The sequence below is a fragment of the Danio rerio genome, chromosome 2 (assembly GCF_049306965.1).
Source record: "Danio rerio strain Tuebingen ecotype United States chromosome 2, GRCz12tu, whole genome shotgun sequence".
Lineage (NCBI taxonomy): Eukaryota > Metazoa > Chordata > Actinopteri > Cypriniformes > Danionidae > Danio > Danio rerio.
The window spans coordinates 16540724-16557478 of record NC_133177.1 but is presented as its reverse complement, the minus strand read 5'-3'; the positions used below and the strand labels follow the sequence as shown (position 1 = coordinate 16557478).

The following is a 16755-nucleotide window of genomic DNA, read 5'->3' as shown; positions in this document are numbered from 1 at the left end:
AATCAAAATTTTACCCTCCATTGTTAATTTTCGTAACCCCCAGAATCCCAACTTTTGGTTTACCTTTGTTAAAATGTCGTTCCAATTTTGCCCTCCCCCACCCTCTTTGTCAAATTTTACCCCTAAAATTTTAAAATCATTTTCCTTAAAAGTCAGCTCTAGTCCCTCTGTGACGACGTTACCCCACGGCCCGAAGAGCTGGGCCTCGGACTTTTTTCGGTTTAATCTGGCTCCCGAGGCCCGACCGTAGAAATCGGTCAAATCCATAGCTCTTCGGGCCGAGGTGAGGTCTGTCGTTAAAAGGGTAACGTCGTCCATATATAAAACACAAGATGCTGTTAAACCCCCCGGAATTTTAAAACCTGTAATCCATTTATCCCTTCTCAAGAGCTGTGCCAGTGGTTCAATACAAACCACATACAGGAGTGGGGATAACGGACACCCTTGACGGACGCCACTGCAGATATTTACTGCTTTTGTTAAATGCCCATTTACAATGATTTTGCTGACAAGGTCGTTGTACAGCAGTCCCACCCATGCTAAAAATCTTCCCGGGAACCCCATTTTTTCCAGTACTTGTAACAAGTACTGGTGCGAGACTCTGTCAAATGCTTTTTCAAAATCTAAATTTACCACGGCTAGACGAATGTTTCTGTCTCTCGCGTAACAGATGGCATCTCGGATCAGCAATAGGCTGTCCGTGATCTTCCTCCCGGGCACAGCACAGGCTTGATCCGGGTGGATTACATCCTCTAAAACTGTCGACATCCTAGTCACTAAAATCTTTGTAAAAAATTTATAATCAGTGTTTAAAAGAGTAATTGGTCGCCAATTTTTTAAAATTGTCTTGTCATCTTTTTTAAAAAGCAGAGAAACTATTCCTAATCTAAAATCCGCAGGTAGTTTGTTAAAATTTTCGAATTCATTAAAAACAGTCAGTAAAACCCCAGCTAAAATGTCCCAGAAACATTGATAAAACTCCAGGGGAAGACCGTCCATTCCTGGAGACTTCCCCTTTTTAAAACTTTTAAGAGCTTTATCTAAATCTTCTTTCTTAAAATCTTGGGTTAAAACTGAATGTTTTTCTTTTTGTACTTTTTTGTCTAAAAAATTAAAAACCTCATTTAAAGCGTCCTCGTGTACTATTTTTTTCCCATATAAGTTTTCGTAAAACTTTTCGACTTCTTTTAAAACCCCCTCTGTGGTATTTAAAATAGTCCCCTCGTCGTTTTTTATCTTTGATATCCCCCCTCCCTTTGTGATTATTTTTTAAAAAAAATATCTTGTACACTTTTCATTTTCTTCAATTTTTTTCTCTTTTGCTCTTAAAATCACTCCCCTGCTATTTTCCTCTGCTAAAACCAACATCTCTTTTTTAACTTCTTTAATTTCGTTGTTAAAATCAAAGCCCATGTTTAAAAGGTTAAAATATCTTTGTAAACGTTTTTGCAGCCCCAACATGCGTTTTTTCCTTTTGTTTTTTCTCTGTTTTCCTATTTTTTTAAAATATGTTCTTGTCCTCCCTTTAACCATTTCCCACCACTGTGCTCGTGTATCATAAAAGTCCTGGAGGGTCTGCCATTGGCTGAACTGCTCCCTATATCCTTTAACCACTTCCTCCTCTTCCAACAGGGAGCAGTTCAGCTTCCACAGCCCTCCGCCTATCGTCACACCAGGGGGCAGTGAAAGCGTGCAAGACAGCATTAAGTGATCGGAAAAAAAGAGGGGGGTTAATTTCGCATCGGTTGGCGGGTAGTCACGTGTGAACATGTAATCGATTCGAGAGGCTCTGGTGCCATCACCACTGAACCAGGTGAAGCCCTCCCGAATCAAAATTCTTCCTCATTCGCTAAGTATTTGTCTCTCCTACTTAGGGTGACCAAACCCTTAATACATTTATGCAAACAAAACTGCTTTAAAAACGGTCTGTCCCTCGAGCATCCGCCTGTTGTTTGTAGCTTTAGCCTGCTAGCGCCGCTGGTCAGCTAAAGCTACCGATCTCTTTTACCATACACTTTTGACTTACTGGCTTTGCTCTTTACCCCATAAAATGTCGCTTACGTCTCTGTCCTTGTGTGCAGGAGAAGCATCGATGGAGGAGTTGGAGCTGGAGCTGGAAGAAGTGGAGTCCCAGATCCGGGCGTTTCTGGTGAGACGGTCGCAGCTACGGGAACAACTGCTTGTTGTACCTAATGCTAAGGCCGTCTCATCACCTAAGGTACGTGGAAATTACAACCACATCATTCCCTCTACCTCAACCCCGCGTCCTTCTCTGTCCAGGTCCAGCGCAACCGGGGCGCGGCTCAGCCAGGCGTCATTCACGCCGACACCCGGCTACCACGGCGCCTGGGTGCAGCCGCGCAAGGTGCTTCCCAGATCTCGGGGCAGAACGTCTCCTCCCGTGTTCGAGATCTCCACGGAGAACCGCTTCTCCCCTCTCCGCGAGTCGGGTCCCGATGTGGCCATCATCGGTGACTCGATCGTTCGTCATGTTTGTGCCGCTTCCTCAAAAGGTAATAAAGTATGTACTTTCTGCTTTCCTGGTGCCCGTGTGAGAAATATTTCTACACAGATTCCAACCATCCTGGGAGCTGCCGAGAGCCCTGGTGCCGTTGTCCTCCACGTGGGGACAAACGACACCGGGCTCCGGCAGTCGGAGATCCTGAAGAAGGACTTCAGGAGCCTGATCGAGACGGTTCAACACACCTCGCCCGCCACGCAGATCATCGTTTCTGGGCCGCTTCCTACCTACCGCCGAGGAAATGAAAGGTTCAGTAGACTTTTAGCTCTGAATGAATGGCTAATAACATGGTGTAAAGAACAGAAATTGCTCTTTGCTAATAACTGGAATCTTTTCTGGGAGCGTCCTAGGCTCTTCCGTCCTGACGGCCTGCACCCCAGTCGAGCCGGACCTGAACTCCTGTCGGACAACATCTCCAGATTACTTCGCACCATCTGACTAGCAGGTAATAATTCACAAAATTCACATTATAGCCTCCTAGACTCTTGTTCACCCCACTTAAACATCAGTAACACACATCTGGCAAATCCTATAGAGACTGTGTCTGTTCCTCATATTAATAGATTAAGAAATAAACGTACTGTGTGCTCCAGAAAAAATCTAGTAAGAATCAAACCAGAAAAACCAGTTGAAAGTGAAAATACAAATTTCGTAAAACTTGGTCTCCTAAACATCAGGTCACTTGCACCTAAAGCACTTATCATTAATGAAATAATAACAGAAAACAATCTTAATGCACTCTGTCTCACTGAAACCTGGCTGAAACAAAATAACTATATTAGCTTAAATGAAGCAACTCCTCCAGGATTCTTATATAAACATGAGGCTCGTCAAACTGGTCGTGGTGGTGGAGTTGCATCAATCTTTAGTGATTTCCTAAAACAGAGAAACGGACTTATGTTTAGCTCCTTTGAAGTATTATCGCTTAATGTTCAGCTTCCAGATACTATGCAAAAACCTATGTTATCTCTCACTTTAATCACCATATATAGACCCCCAGGACCCTATGTCAAATTTTTAAAAGAATTTTCTGATTTTATTTCTGACTTACTAGTCAAAACTGATAAAATGCTAATTGTAGGTGACTTTACCATCCACATAGATGACGCTAATGATACATTAGGGCTCGCGTTTATGGATTTAATACACTCACTTGGGATAAAGCAAAACGTTGTGGGTCCAACCCATTGCTTAAAGCATACATTAGATCTAATTCTGTCTTATGGAATCGAGGTTATTGACGTAGACATTAAACCACAAAGTGATGATATTACAGATCACTACCTCTTACTATATAAGCTGTGTTTACCTGAAATCAGCAAACCCGCTCCAATACTCCGCCCTAGTAGAACTATTGTTCCGTCAACTAAAGATGAATTTATAAATAACTTACCTGATCTCTCTCTATTTCGTAATGCACCCGCAAACTCAAATGATCTTGATGTCGTAACCAGCAGTATGGATGCCATCTTTACTAGCACACTAAATACTGTGGCACCCATCAAATTAAAAAAGGCTAGAGAGATTAAAACTATACCATGGTATAATAGTCATACTCATGCGCTCAAAACAGCAACCCGCGCCCTGGAACGTAAATGGAAAAAAACTAATTTAGAGGTCTTTAGAATTGCGTACAAAGACAGTATGTCCAGCTATAGGAGGGCTCTAAAATCTGCCAGGACCGAGGACCTGCGCAAACTGATAGAAAATAATCATAACAATCCTAGATTTTTATTTAACACCATCTCTAAATTAGCAAATAATCGGTCATCCTTGGAACAAACTACTCCACCGCAAATTAGTAGTGATGACTTAATGAATTTTTTCAGTAATAAAATAGAAGGCTTTAGACAGAAAATAGGAGATGCCAAACTTTCTGCACCGGCTTATACTCCAAATCCTGTAAATATTTCATTGAATCATAATAATAACCTACACTGCTTTAAAATCATAGAACATGAAGAGTTAGTGAAAATTATAAATAGCTCTAAACCAGCTACGTGTATGCTGGATTCAATTCCAACAAAATTACTGAAAGAGCTGCTACCTGCTATTGGAGAACCTCTTCTTAACATTATCAACTCTTCTTTATCTATAGGCCATTTTCCAAACTCTTACAAGCTAGCTGTTATTAAGCCTATTATTAAGAAACCGCAACTAGACACCAACAACTTAGCTAACTATAGGCCTATTTCAAATCTTCCATTTATGTCTAAAAAACTAGAAAAAGTTGTTTCCACTCAATTATGCTCTTTTCTGCAGACGAACAATATTTTTGAAGTGTTTCAGTCAGGTTTCAGGGCTCACCACAGTACAGAAACCGCCTTAGTGAAAATAACCAATGATTTACTCTTAGCTGCTGACCGAGGGTGCGCCTCGCTATTAGTTTTACTCGATCTTAGTGCGGCATTTGATACCATTGACCACAATATCCTCATAAATCGCTTAAAGTCTACAGGTGTCCAGGGACAGGCTCTACAATGGTTTAAGTCATACTTAACTGACCGCTACCAGTTTGTGAATATTAATGGACAGCCTTCACAAGTCAGCCCAGTAAAGTATGGGGTGCCTCAAGGATCAGTTTTAGGCCCTTTACTGTTTACAATTTACATGCTACCTCTGGGAGACATTATTAGAAGACATGGGATCAGCTTTCACTGCTATGCAGATGATACTCAATTATATATTTCAACTAAACCTGACAAGACGTCTGAACTTTCTAAACTAACTGAGTGTATCAAAGACATCAAAGACTGGATGACCAACAATTTTCTTCTCTTAAACTCCGACAAAACAGAATTATTACTTATTGGGCCTAAATCTCGCACACAGCAGATCTCGCAACTCAATTTACAATTAGAGGGATACAAAGTTAGTTTTAGCTCTACTATAAAATATCTGGGTGTCATATTAGACAGCAATCTAACTTTTAAAAACCATATATCCCATGTCACAAAATCTCCCTTCTTTCATCTGAGAAATATCGCTAAATTACGAAATATGCTATCCATCTCAGATGCAGAAAAGCTAGTCCATGCTTTCATGACTTTGAGACTGGATTACTGTAATGCTCTATTTGCTGGCTGCCCAGCATCCTCTATTTACAAACTTCAATTAGTAAAAAATGCAGCAGCCAGAGTTCTGACCAGGTCTAGAAAATATGATCATATAACCCCAATTTTATCCTCCTTACACTGGCTGCCTGTTAAGTTTTGTATTGAATTTAAATTATTACTTCTCACCTATAAAGCTCTGAATAATCTAGCTCCTGTTTATCTAACCAACCTTCTGTCTCGCTACAAACCAACTCGCTCTTTAAGATCTCAAAATTCAGGGCTTCTGGTAGTACCTAGAATAGCAAAATCAAGTAAAGGAGGTCGAGCCTTCTCTTTCATGGCTCCTACACTCTGGAATAGCCTTCCTGATAACGTCCGAGGCTCAGACACACTCTCCCAGTTCAAAACTAGATTAAAGACCTATCTGTTTAGTAAAGCATACACTTAATGCATCACCTAGCGGGTTCCACACAGGCCTCTGCATCTTGCTTATATACACGATGAACAGCAGCTACGCTAATTATTCTCTTTATTCTCTATTTTCACCTGGGGATACTCATCCCGAGGTCCTCAGATTATGCGGAGTCACTGATTGGATCCAAGACCAGCGACGTGATGATCCCAAGGTTTCCATATCCGGGACCAGACCATATCCTGAGCTGCTGCTGCGCTGATGGTCGTGGGGAGTGGAGATCATGGGTCTGATTCCAGCGACGTTTCAGGGACAGACGAGTCTTCGCTGAGGTCATCTTCCTGCCTAAACCAAGCTCTGCACAAGACTTTTGGCCAGCGGAGAAATTAAAATGGCCGTGCCCAACTGAGTCTGGTTCCCTCAAGGTTTTTTTTCTTCACTCCCATCAGGTGAAGTTTTTTTTCCCTCTCCGCTGTCGCCACTGCCTCGCATGGTTCAGGATTGGTAGAGCTACGCATCGATGAATTGGCTCTTCAGTGTTTGAACTCTCAGTAATGATTAAATCACACTGAACTGAGCTAAACTGAAGTGAACTGAACTTAAACACTAAAACCTGAACCACACTGTTCCAGTTACTATGACCATTTATGTGAAGCTGCTTTGACACAATCTACATTGTAAAAGCGCTATACAAATAAGGCTGAATTGAATTGAATTGAATCCTCTCTCTGATGCATAGCTTTAAAACAGTCCACTAATTTAAAATCTCTAACTAAACCCTGCAATAAAACCGATGTCTTATCTACTTTAAAATCATCTGTCCTTCTTCTGTCTTTTTGAGTTAAAACACAGTTAAAATCACCTGCTAAAATGAAGGGCACCCTACCTAGCATGTGGGGCTGTATGTCTTCTAAAAGCTCAAATCTTTTGTTTTTGTCCGTAAAACCATAAAAATTTAGCACATTAAAATCCCTATCTAAAACAGTCAAATTAGCTAAAATAGCCCGCCCATCTCTCACCACCGTGCTCCCCTTCACCCAAATGTTTGGATTATTGATTAAAATGGCCACCCCGTCATTTTTATTAAAATTTGAGCCACTCCATATGGAGGGTCCGGGGTCCATAAATCCTCCCACTTTTTTATAATTTTTTAAAAAGGGTAAAGCACATTCTTGTAATAAAAAAATGTCTGTTTTAAAAGGGAAAATATGCTCTGTGCTCTTACTAGGGACTTCACACTTCTCACATTTATAGTGGAGAAGGTGATATCCATGAGCACTATATTTTAAAGACATGAGCTTCTTAAAAGACCATTTTAAAACCTACAGAAAAGTCTTAAAACCGACATTAAAATCATGTCTTTTCTTGTAGCACACTCCCCTCCTTTCTAGGAATTATCCCTGGATTGTTAGGGTGTGTGTCTATCGCCTCCAAATCCACAGAGATATTCTCGTGTCTCTTTTGGCAATGATGATATTAGCTTAACGTGCAAAAAAGACACCTCATTTGGGGATTCGAGAGGCCACACACGACTTGAAATAGTTACAGGTGAACTATCCGAATCGTGTGAGACTCTCATTTTCTTTTCTGTAGCAAACAGAGGAGATCCCGCAGGTCTCTTTAGCACCTGAGCACTAGGGAGTGAAACATTGATTTCACTCCGCTCTGAAGCCTCCACTATCTCCGAGACGATGAGGAGAGAGGAAGCTGTGTCTTCCTCCTCCTTCCTCTCTAAACTCACTTTTGATTCGACAGCTTCCCCTCTCCTCACCTCAACCGATTGTGACTCCGCCCCCTTGGCCGCCCCGCCTCCTCCTTCTTGGCCGGGCCTCCTCCTCCCTTTGTTTGTCGGCCACCACGTTTTGCGGGGCAGCCATTTTGTTACCTTTCAGTCTGTTGGCAAAACTTTTAGGACAATCTCTGAAAAGATGATTATTGTCACTGTCCACGAACAGTGCAAAATCTGCCCAGCCAGACACAAATGTCTTCCCCCGTCACCGTTTCATTGAACATTCGGACAATCACAGTTTTAAGTTTGTTGTCCGAAAGTTTTTCCACGGTGAACACGGAGAGCTGGTCTTTAACCGACTCCAACTTTTGCCAAAAAACAGTTAACAGGGAAGCAGCCTTAAAACTCACGTCAAATCCCTTGTTCAGGGGCAGAGCCACAATACAGTTCAGGCCTTCTGGTTTAAAATTTAAAGCTTTTTGGATAAGCTTCCTGGAGAAGTCCAATCTGGACAACTCCAGGAGCTTTCCATTGACAGTTTTGAAATTAAAACGCACGCTGTGGTGCCTCCGCATGCCGGCACGAGCAGCCGACATGGTGGAGGCACCGACAGCTCTCTAAAAACACCAATAAATTTAAAACCAGCAGAATAAATATTAAAAGAGACCTTACCTTAAAAGACTTCGATTGAACGCAGCCGATGTACCTCTCACAGGTCGTGGTCAGCACTACAAAAAGCGCCCACCAGGGTGAACCTCCAAGAGGCGATCGCAGTCCCAGCCGCGTGACAAGATCAAATATAATACTGATAAGAACAGATTATTTTTCTTTTGAAAAACATTTTATTGACAGCGTTTCCCATTTGTTTCTTACATCACAATAATATTTAAAAACATCTCTTCACTTGGCTTCATTTGAGTACATAACAGTAAATAAATAAAAAAATGAATAAATATATAAATAAATAAATAAATAAATACATGCAAAAGTACTTTAAATGAACATAAAATTTCAAGTGTTTTTTGTATAGAGGACATGTTTTTTAAAAAGGCAAACAAATGAAAGACTAAAAAACACAAGCTGTTCAATAAAACTTAAAACGGGTCTAAAAAAGAATCACGGTCTAGTCACCATTTTAACAACGCAGGACTTAGTAAAATGAATTGAAACATAAAACACACATTAAAAAAACATTTCAATACACATTAAAAGACATTTGGCACTTAATAAAAACACTTTAAAATCAGGGTTTGTGGAGGAAATAAAAGTGTATGTTGTGCAAAAGTTTTTTGTGTGTGCGTGTGTTATGTAAAAAAAGTCCCCGGCGTAGATGTTGATAAAAAAAGTGATAAAAACCAGTCCGATAAAAACTGCGTGAAAAGCGATAAAAACGATAAGAAAATAATATCATTTCTTTGTACAGGATCGAGGGTGAGTCATACTAAAAAAGTCGATTCACACCAACTCTCCAGGACGGTCACAGCCCCTGTGTTTCAAGGGCATAGCGGAGATCCCCCTCCTCTGGCCTGCTGGCCCGCTGTTCCCGTAGCCAGAGTGGTGAGGGTGCATCTACGGGCGGCCAGGCCTCCAATCTGAACAACTCCAGTAGCTTTCCATTTACAACTTTGAAATTAAAACGCACGCTGTGGTGCCTCCGCATGCCGGCATGAGCGGCCGACATGGTGGAGGTACCGACAGCTCTCTAAAAACACCAATAAACTTAAAACCAGCAGAATAAATATTAAAAGAGACCTTACCTTAAAAGACTTTGTATAAACGCAGCCGATGTACCTCTCACAGGTCGTGGTAAGCACTACAAAAAGCGCCCACCAGGGTGAACCTCCAGAAGGCGATCGCAGTCCCAGTTGCGTGACAAGATCAAATATAATACTGATAAGAACAGATTTTTTCTTTCGAAAAAAATTTATTGACAGCTTTTTACATAAAATTTTCATCTCAAAAACACATCTTGCTCTTTTATAGTTCACTTATTTCCCTTAAAAACTTACAGAGTAAATAAATAGGAGTAAAATAGAGGATAAATTAAAAGGGTAGGTGTTTTGTGCGAACTTAAAATACAATAATGTTTGTATAAAAGACATGTTTTTAAAAACAAAAACATACAATGGAGTAAAATCAAGGCTGTTCAATAAAAATAAAGCATAAAAAATAAAAACATAAACAATAAAACTGGCCTAAAACTTGTTGGCTAGTCACCATTTTAATTAAGCACTGGACTTAATAGAACTAAAGCAAAAAAAACGCACGATAAAACATTTTGGCACACTTTAAAAGACAATAAAACACAGACAATATACATAAATTTTTCCCTTAAAAAATCTTGCTTTTTGGAAGAAAATAAAAGTGTATGTTGTGCAAAAGTCTTTTGTGTGTGCGTGTGTTATGTCAAAAGAGAGAGAGTCCAGGCGCAGCGTTGATAAAAGCGATAAAACCGGTCCAGTAAAAACGATGTAAAAGAGTAGACGCAATCCAAAGAAATAAAATCATTTCTTTGTCCAGGATCGAGGGTGAGTCATACCAAAAAAGTCCATTCACACCAACTCTCCAGGACGGTCACAGCCCCTGTGTTTCAGGGGCATAGCGGAGATCCCCCTCCTCTGACCTGCTGGCCCGCTGTTCCCGTAGCCAGAGTGCTGAGGGTGCATCTACGGGCGGCCAGGTACGGTGGCGGCCGGGACCTCCTCCGTATGACCCCGGCCCCCTTGGCCTTTTGTCAAGGTCCGGTACCCCTGTAGCGTGGTTGTTATCATTCTCTTTGTCCCTTGAAGGGGTACCGTGACCTGCTTCCCCACCAGCAGGTTTCTTGTGACCCAGATGGCATCCTTAATGGCGGTCAGGGTGAGCCAGAGCGATGTAAAATCCTGTTTCGTCATGTCTTTCACGCCCTGGCCCACCCCATGGATGGCAATGTGGTAGTCCATCTGGGCCCTCCCCGCCGGCAGGTACTGATGATACAGGGGGCCGGTCCTGGCCCACAGGTCCCGCACAGCGCCGCACTCCCAGAGCAGGTGCCGCACGGTCTCTGGGCCTGCACACCCAGGCCGTGGGCAGACGGGGTTTCTGGCCATGCCTCTGGAGTGCATAACCGCCCTGACCGGGAGGATCTCATGTGCCACCATCCACAACAGGTCCTTGTGTCCGTTCTGGAGAGCTGGGTGTGCCGCGTTCCTCCACACTTGTTGGGCCTCACATAATGTGAGGCCCGGGACCCGACTCACCGTCTCTCGATCCTGCACAAGAGAAATGAGAGCCTTGTGGTTAGTTAAAATGGTGACATCGTTAGTCTCTAAAACATACTTCCTTAAAAAATTTCTTTATAAAATCATATTCTCTAGTGAGGTTAAAAGCAACTGGAGTTTTCAAGTCTGGAGTTAAAACCTTTAAAGACCATAGGTATGACCCCATCCAGAATCTCGCCATTGCTGCTGTTTTGTTTTCTCTGGATGGGGTCGTAACGTATCTAAAATGGAGGGCGGTGAAGCGGCTGGCTAAAAACAGGTAGGGGTCCGGGAGGCCTTTTCCGCCATTCTCTGTTTTTTTCTTTACGACCTCCCTTCTCATTCTTTCTCATTTGGACCTTCATATGAAGTAAAACACCGCCCTCTCCAACTCCAGCAGGAAGTGCCTTGGTGGGCTAAAAACAGAACAGACAAGAAGCATTAAGGGTAAAATCACCGCTTTATAAATTAAAATTTTACCCTATATGGTCAACTGTCTTAAAACCCAAAAACCCAAACGCTGTCTAACTTTCCCTAAAATATCATTCCAGTTTTCCCGACCTCCTCCCTCTTTATCAAATTTCACCCCTAAAAATTTAAAATGATCATCCCTTCTAAAAACCATGTCAAGCCCCTCTGGTTGGATGTTGTCCCACGGCCCGAAGAGCTGGGCCTCGGACTTGTTTCTGTTCAGTTTTGCGCCCGAGGCCCGACCGAACCAGTCGGTCAAATCCATGGCTCTTCGGGCCGTTGACAGGTCTGAAGTTAAAAGTGTGACGTCATCCATATATAAAAGACATGTTACATCTAACCCACCCGTTCCCGGTACTTTAAAACCCGAAATCCATTTGTCCCTTCTCAAGATCTGTGCCAGTGGCTCTATGCAAGCCACATACAGGAGCGGAGATGAAGGACACCCTTGACGGACGCCGCTGTGGATTTTGACAGCTTTTGACCCAGCTGGCCAAGACGTACCGCTGTTGCCCCAATCGGTCTTTGGGTTTGTGAATGGGGCACCACCGGCCTTTGACTCGTGGATGGGGCACTAGCAGCACGTAGTTCTAGCCTCAGGGAGGCCTTGCCCGTGTTCGCTCGCGCCTTCGGGGGCAGCAGGCCTGCTCTTAGAGCCCTGGTTCCTTCAACCGCTAAATCAAAAATTGCACTAAGTGCCCTTTTTCTCGCCGTTACCGAAACCTCAACGCCAGGTCAGCGAAACCCAGGGTCGCGCTAGCACCTCCAGGTGCGGAACACGCCGTGGAGAGTGGTCTATACCCGGGCATGGCTTGGTAAGCTCTCCCTTGGGTCTAATCAACGCCCCCGGTGAGCTCATCCATGCGTTTGCGTTGAACTGTGCCGTGCCACTGGTGACCCTGCGGGGCCAAACTGCGCGTGCCTGGCTCGCCCGGGTTTGAGCGCGTCTCCTGGGGCTGCTTTGGATGCCTTTGGCTGGACCAGGTCTTTGGCTAGACCAGGGCAGTAGCACGCACCTAGCTCGCCTGGGTTCGAGCGCGTCTCCTGGGGCAACAGGCCCCCCCTTAGAGCTCTGGTTCCTTCAACCGCTAAATCAAAAATTGCACTAAGTGCCCTTTTTCTCGCCGTTACCGAAACCTCCACGGCAGGTCAGCGAAACCCAGGGTCGCGCTAGCACCTCCAGGCGCGGGACACGCCGGGGAGAGTGGTCTCTACCCGGGCATGGCTTGGTGAGCTCTCCCTTGGGTCTAATCAATGCCCCCGGTGAGCTCATCCATTGCATTTGCCAGCGGTCTTTCCAAAGACCCCCCTGCTAGAGACCCACCATCCCCCAAATGAGTGTTAGTTGTTCCAAACAGCAGAAGAAAAAAATGCATTACGTTTTCAAAATGAATTTTTTTACTTTCTCACCATAGTAATGATCGGTTATGATGAAAAGCTCTAGCTTTATGGTATAGCAAAAGACTTGTATATATGTAACCCAGTAGAATGAAGTTCTACAAGTTAAGTTTTAAAGTAATCTTAAGGTTATTTATTTATTTATTGTCTATCTATCTATTTATTTATTTATTTATTTATTCATATTGGTTCTAGAACAGAATTAAATCTAAAATGTGTTTTGCATTCATTTGTGAATATACATCCTAATGTTGATGTGTAATATATGAGCGTCTATCTCTGAGAATATGATAAGATAGCAAGTTTGATCAACCTTCACTGAAATACATGGGGTTAACAAGTTTGGTAGGTGTTCCTACATGATTGGTTTATATGCGTGTAGTCCCGCCCTCTGGTGTGGAGTGTGAAATGTGATTGGCTGTTGGGAAGAGAGAAGGGAGAGAGGAGACACAGCCGGCAGTTTTGGAAACTGAAGGGGAGACTCGCATCGCGGCTGTTATGATTGCGTAACATTCACGGAGAATAAAAACAAGAGATAGTAATAGATATTGCGTGTGAACAACATGTTTTTGATTACTTTGAGTTTGTTTTGTGTTTGTTTTAAGTTCGCGGTGTGTTTTCATCATATAAGTTTCCAGTGTCAGTTATTAGTCAGTTCAGAGTGAGTGAGCATTTTTTAAATGCCTAGATTGTCAACTGACAGTTACGGAGGACTAAAGCTGAACTGAGAGAGAGACGGTTAAACTGAAAATAAGGAGGAGAAAAAAGAGACTGTTAGATTAGTATGAAACAAGGATGAAAGAGTCAAAGAGGAGCAAATAGCACCACAAATAACCTGAATACTACGTGAGATTTGCCTCTCATCAGCTGGGGAGGAAAAGTGAAAGTGAGGATTTGAAAGACCCGCGGCAGAAGTTCGCCGATCGATCGCGGCTCGTTGGCCCGTTGTTCACAAGTGTTGTCAGTTTGGAGAACTGTCATATATTGCTGTCATCTGGATCGCTGTCATTTGGATTGCTGTCATCTGGATCGCTGTCAACTGGATCGCTGTCATCTGGATCGCTGTCAACTGGATCGCTGGCATCTGGAGCGCTGTCAACTGGATCGCTGTCATCAGAATCGCTGGCATCTGGTTTGCTGTCATCTGGATCAAGGTCATCTTCATCTGAGGTATCTTGTTTAATTTTATTTGTGCTCAGGAGAGTGAAGAGGCCATTTTCATTTTCCCGGCCACAACGTACACTAGCAGCAATACAGTCCTGCAACGGGGGGTGTATGAATGTGTGAGTGTGTGGGCCCACAGAGTTTTGAGTTGTTTATGGAGATGCAGTGAGCATAAAATACTGCTGCGTGTTTTACAGTATAGATTTATACTAATAGTTTATATAGGTTTAATTCAGTGTGTAATTTTGTGACACAATTGTAGCCACTTTCAAAGAGAAACATATTCAGTCACTCTTAGTCACTTGTTGATTTAAAAGTTTAATTGTTAGAGTGTAGAAAGGTGGTATTTTTCTATATTGGTTTAATTAATATTCTTCATTGTACTGTAAATTGCTGGGTTTGACTTTGGGTCATTTTACTGTCTTTTAGCTGTGCATAAATTCTATATTTTGTATTTTGTTTTACATCTGGGGTTTTTCCCAATATTTACATTTTTATTCTAATTAAATTATTTATATTTTCTGATTTATCTAAGAGTTTTATTATTCAAAGAGTTTATTTCTAGTAATTTATTAAAACACAGCAAATATTTGTATTCTCATCTGACTTATTTACATTACGTCATTGAAATATATCAGAGGGGCCTACTTCAACATATTTGTAGGCGTTTAGTGTATTGAACCTGGAGCGCTATCTTAAACTTAATACACCTAGGTGGCGCTACATAAAGTGGGGGCTCGTCCGGGATCTCCCTCTGATACATCAATGATAAGTTCATAAAGAAAGAAGAGACAAGTTAAATTATCTGAATCCAAGCACCTACTGTCTTCTATACAAAAGTTCATAAACTGTCGCTATGGCTTTGAGAAAGGACCCCAGTCTTCAAGCAGAGTTAACAAAATGGTGTGAAGCAGCCAGTATTGATTCTACTCATGCTTTAATCCTGTTAAATGTACCTGTTTACACAGAAGTGGCAGAGATTGAAGATGTAATGGAAACTGTCAAAGCTCTGGGAAGGGTTCGAGTGAGGGACACAAGAGAAGGACCTACTGCCCAGTCTATGATGGTTCTATGTGAGTGCCGACAAGCCACTGACTCCACCCGTATTCCTCCTGAAGTGACAAGGGGGGAAAAGAGTGAGCCCTGGTCAGTTATCGTGATTCAACCAAGTGAAAGTGCCTCTAATACAGATGCTGAAGGATTCTCTGAAAAGCTGACAAAGTTCCTGATGGAGGAAGGGAAAACTTTCAGTGACGTAAAAGCTTTAATTACACCCCACAGTGCTGGTGATAGTTCTCCTGAATCAATTATACGTGCAATGGGTGAAGTACTGGAAAAGACCATAAAGCCAACAAGTGATGGAAATGCATACCGACGACTTCGGACATTTTCAGCCATTGTTCCAACCCCAATTGGAGAGGAAAACATGGATAACTGGATAGATCAAGCAAGGCTCATGATAACTGAGTGTGACTGTACTGAAAAAGACAAACGACGCAGAATCATGGAAAGCCTTAAAGGACCAGCAATGGAAATAGTGAGAGCTGTTCGTTTCTCAAATCCAGAAGCAGATGCTTTAGAGTATGTGGAAGCATTAGAGAGTTCCTTTGGATCTTCAGAGTCTGGTGAAGATCTGTATTTTAAGTTTTGACTTATGCGTCAAAATGCAGGGGAGGCATTATCAGAGTTTCTGAGGAGAATTGACAAAGCTCTAAAAAAAGTAGTGGAAAGAAATAGCCTGTCTTTCAGAATGGCCGATAAAGTGCGAGTAGAACAACTCATTCGAGGGGCAGTGAATTCTGATCTCATGTTGCTACAGTTGAGGCTTCGAGAACGTACAGCATGCCCACCTTCTTTCCTGAGTCTGCTGAAGGAAATACGTGAGGCAGAAGAGAGTGAAGCTTCTCGCCACAGAATGTCAGCTAAAGCCAAATCCATACAGTATTGTGATGAAACCACAAGCACATCTGTCATTCAAGAACTCAAAGGAGAGATTCAAGAGCTGCGTGCACTATTATGTGGAGTCATGCCCAAAACTGTTTCTACTTCTTCTTTGGTGGTTAAATCCAGAGAGAAACCTAACCAGATGGAAAAAACAGAAGATGTAGAAGTTCAAGAGTTAAAGAAACAAGTTCAGTACTTACAACAACAGTTGGCAGTTATGAGTGTCAGTCCTTCTCAGGGCTCACTAGAGGTTACAGAACAACGGCCAAAACCATCACAGTCCACTTCATCATCATTTAGCCGAAAGTCAACCAGAACAAAAGATGATTATTTCTGTTACAAATGTGGACAAGACGGTCATATTGCGACAAAATGTCAAGCCCCACAAAATTCAGACCAAGTAATCCAGAAGCTAATTCGTTCTTTGCGGCAAGCTAAGAGTTTTAAGTCCGAGGCTAATGAAAGCAGAAAAACCCAGAACCAAGTTGGTTTCTCTAAAAAGAGTCAGACAGACATAAGCAAAGCCAGCAGTATTCCAAAAGGCCTAGTTGGACCAGCATCAACAGTAGAAGTGACAATTAATGGACATTTATGTCAAGCCCTGTTAGACAGTGGATCACAAGTGACAATAGTGTTTGAGAGTTGGTACTCTAAGAATTTAAATTATGTACCGATTCACCCCTTGACTGGATTATCCATATGGGGCCTCAGTTCGTCCAGTTATCCTTATAAGGGATATATAGTAGTGGATGTCACTTTCCCGTTCTCAGTCAGTGGAGTAAAGGAGCCGCTGTCCATCTTGGCTCTCGTATGTCCTGAAC

General features: G+C 42.5%; 2 protein-coding genes across 2 annotated transcripts; both read left to right on the top strand.

The window, feature by feature from the left end:
* Positions 1–1303: 1303 nt before the first annotated feature.
* LOC141379234 (uncharacterized) lies at positions 1304–6783 on the top strand. The gene is made up of 2 exons (XM_073933172.1): positions 1304–2966; positions 6152–6783. The coding sequence occupies exon 1, from the start codon at positions 2051–2053 to the stop codon at positions 2957–2959; it is 909 nt and encodes a 302-aa protein (XP_073789273.1). The 5' UTR covers positions 1304–2050; the 3' UTR covers positions 2960–2966; positions 6152–6783.
* An 8063-nt stretch (positions 6784–14846) lies between these two features.
* On the top strand, positions 14847–15641 carry LOC103909885 (paraneoplastic antigen Ma1 homolog). The gene has a single exon (XM_009298202.1). The coding sequence runs from the start codon at positions 14847–14849 to the stop codon at positions 15639–15641; it is 795 nt and encodes a 264-aa protein (XP_009296477.1).
* Positions 15642–16755: the final 1114 nt, after the last annotated feature.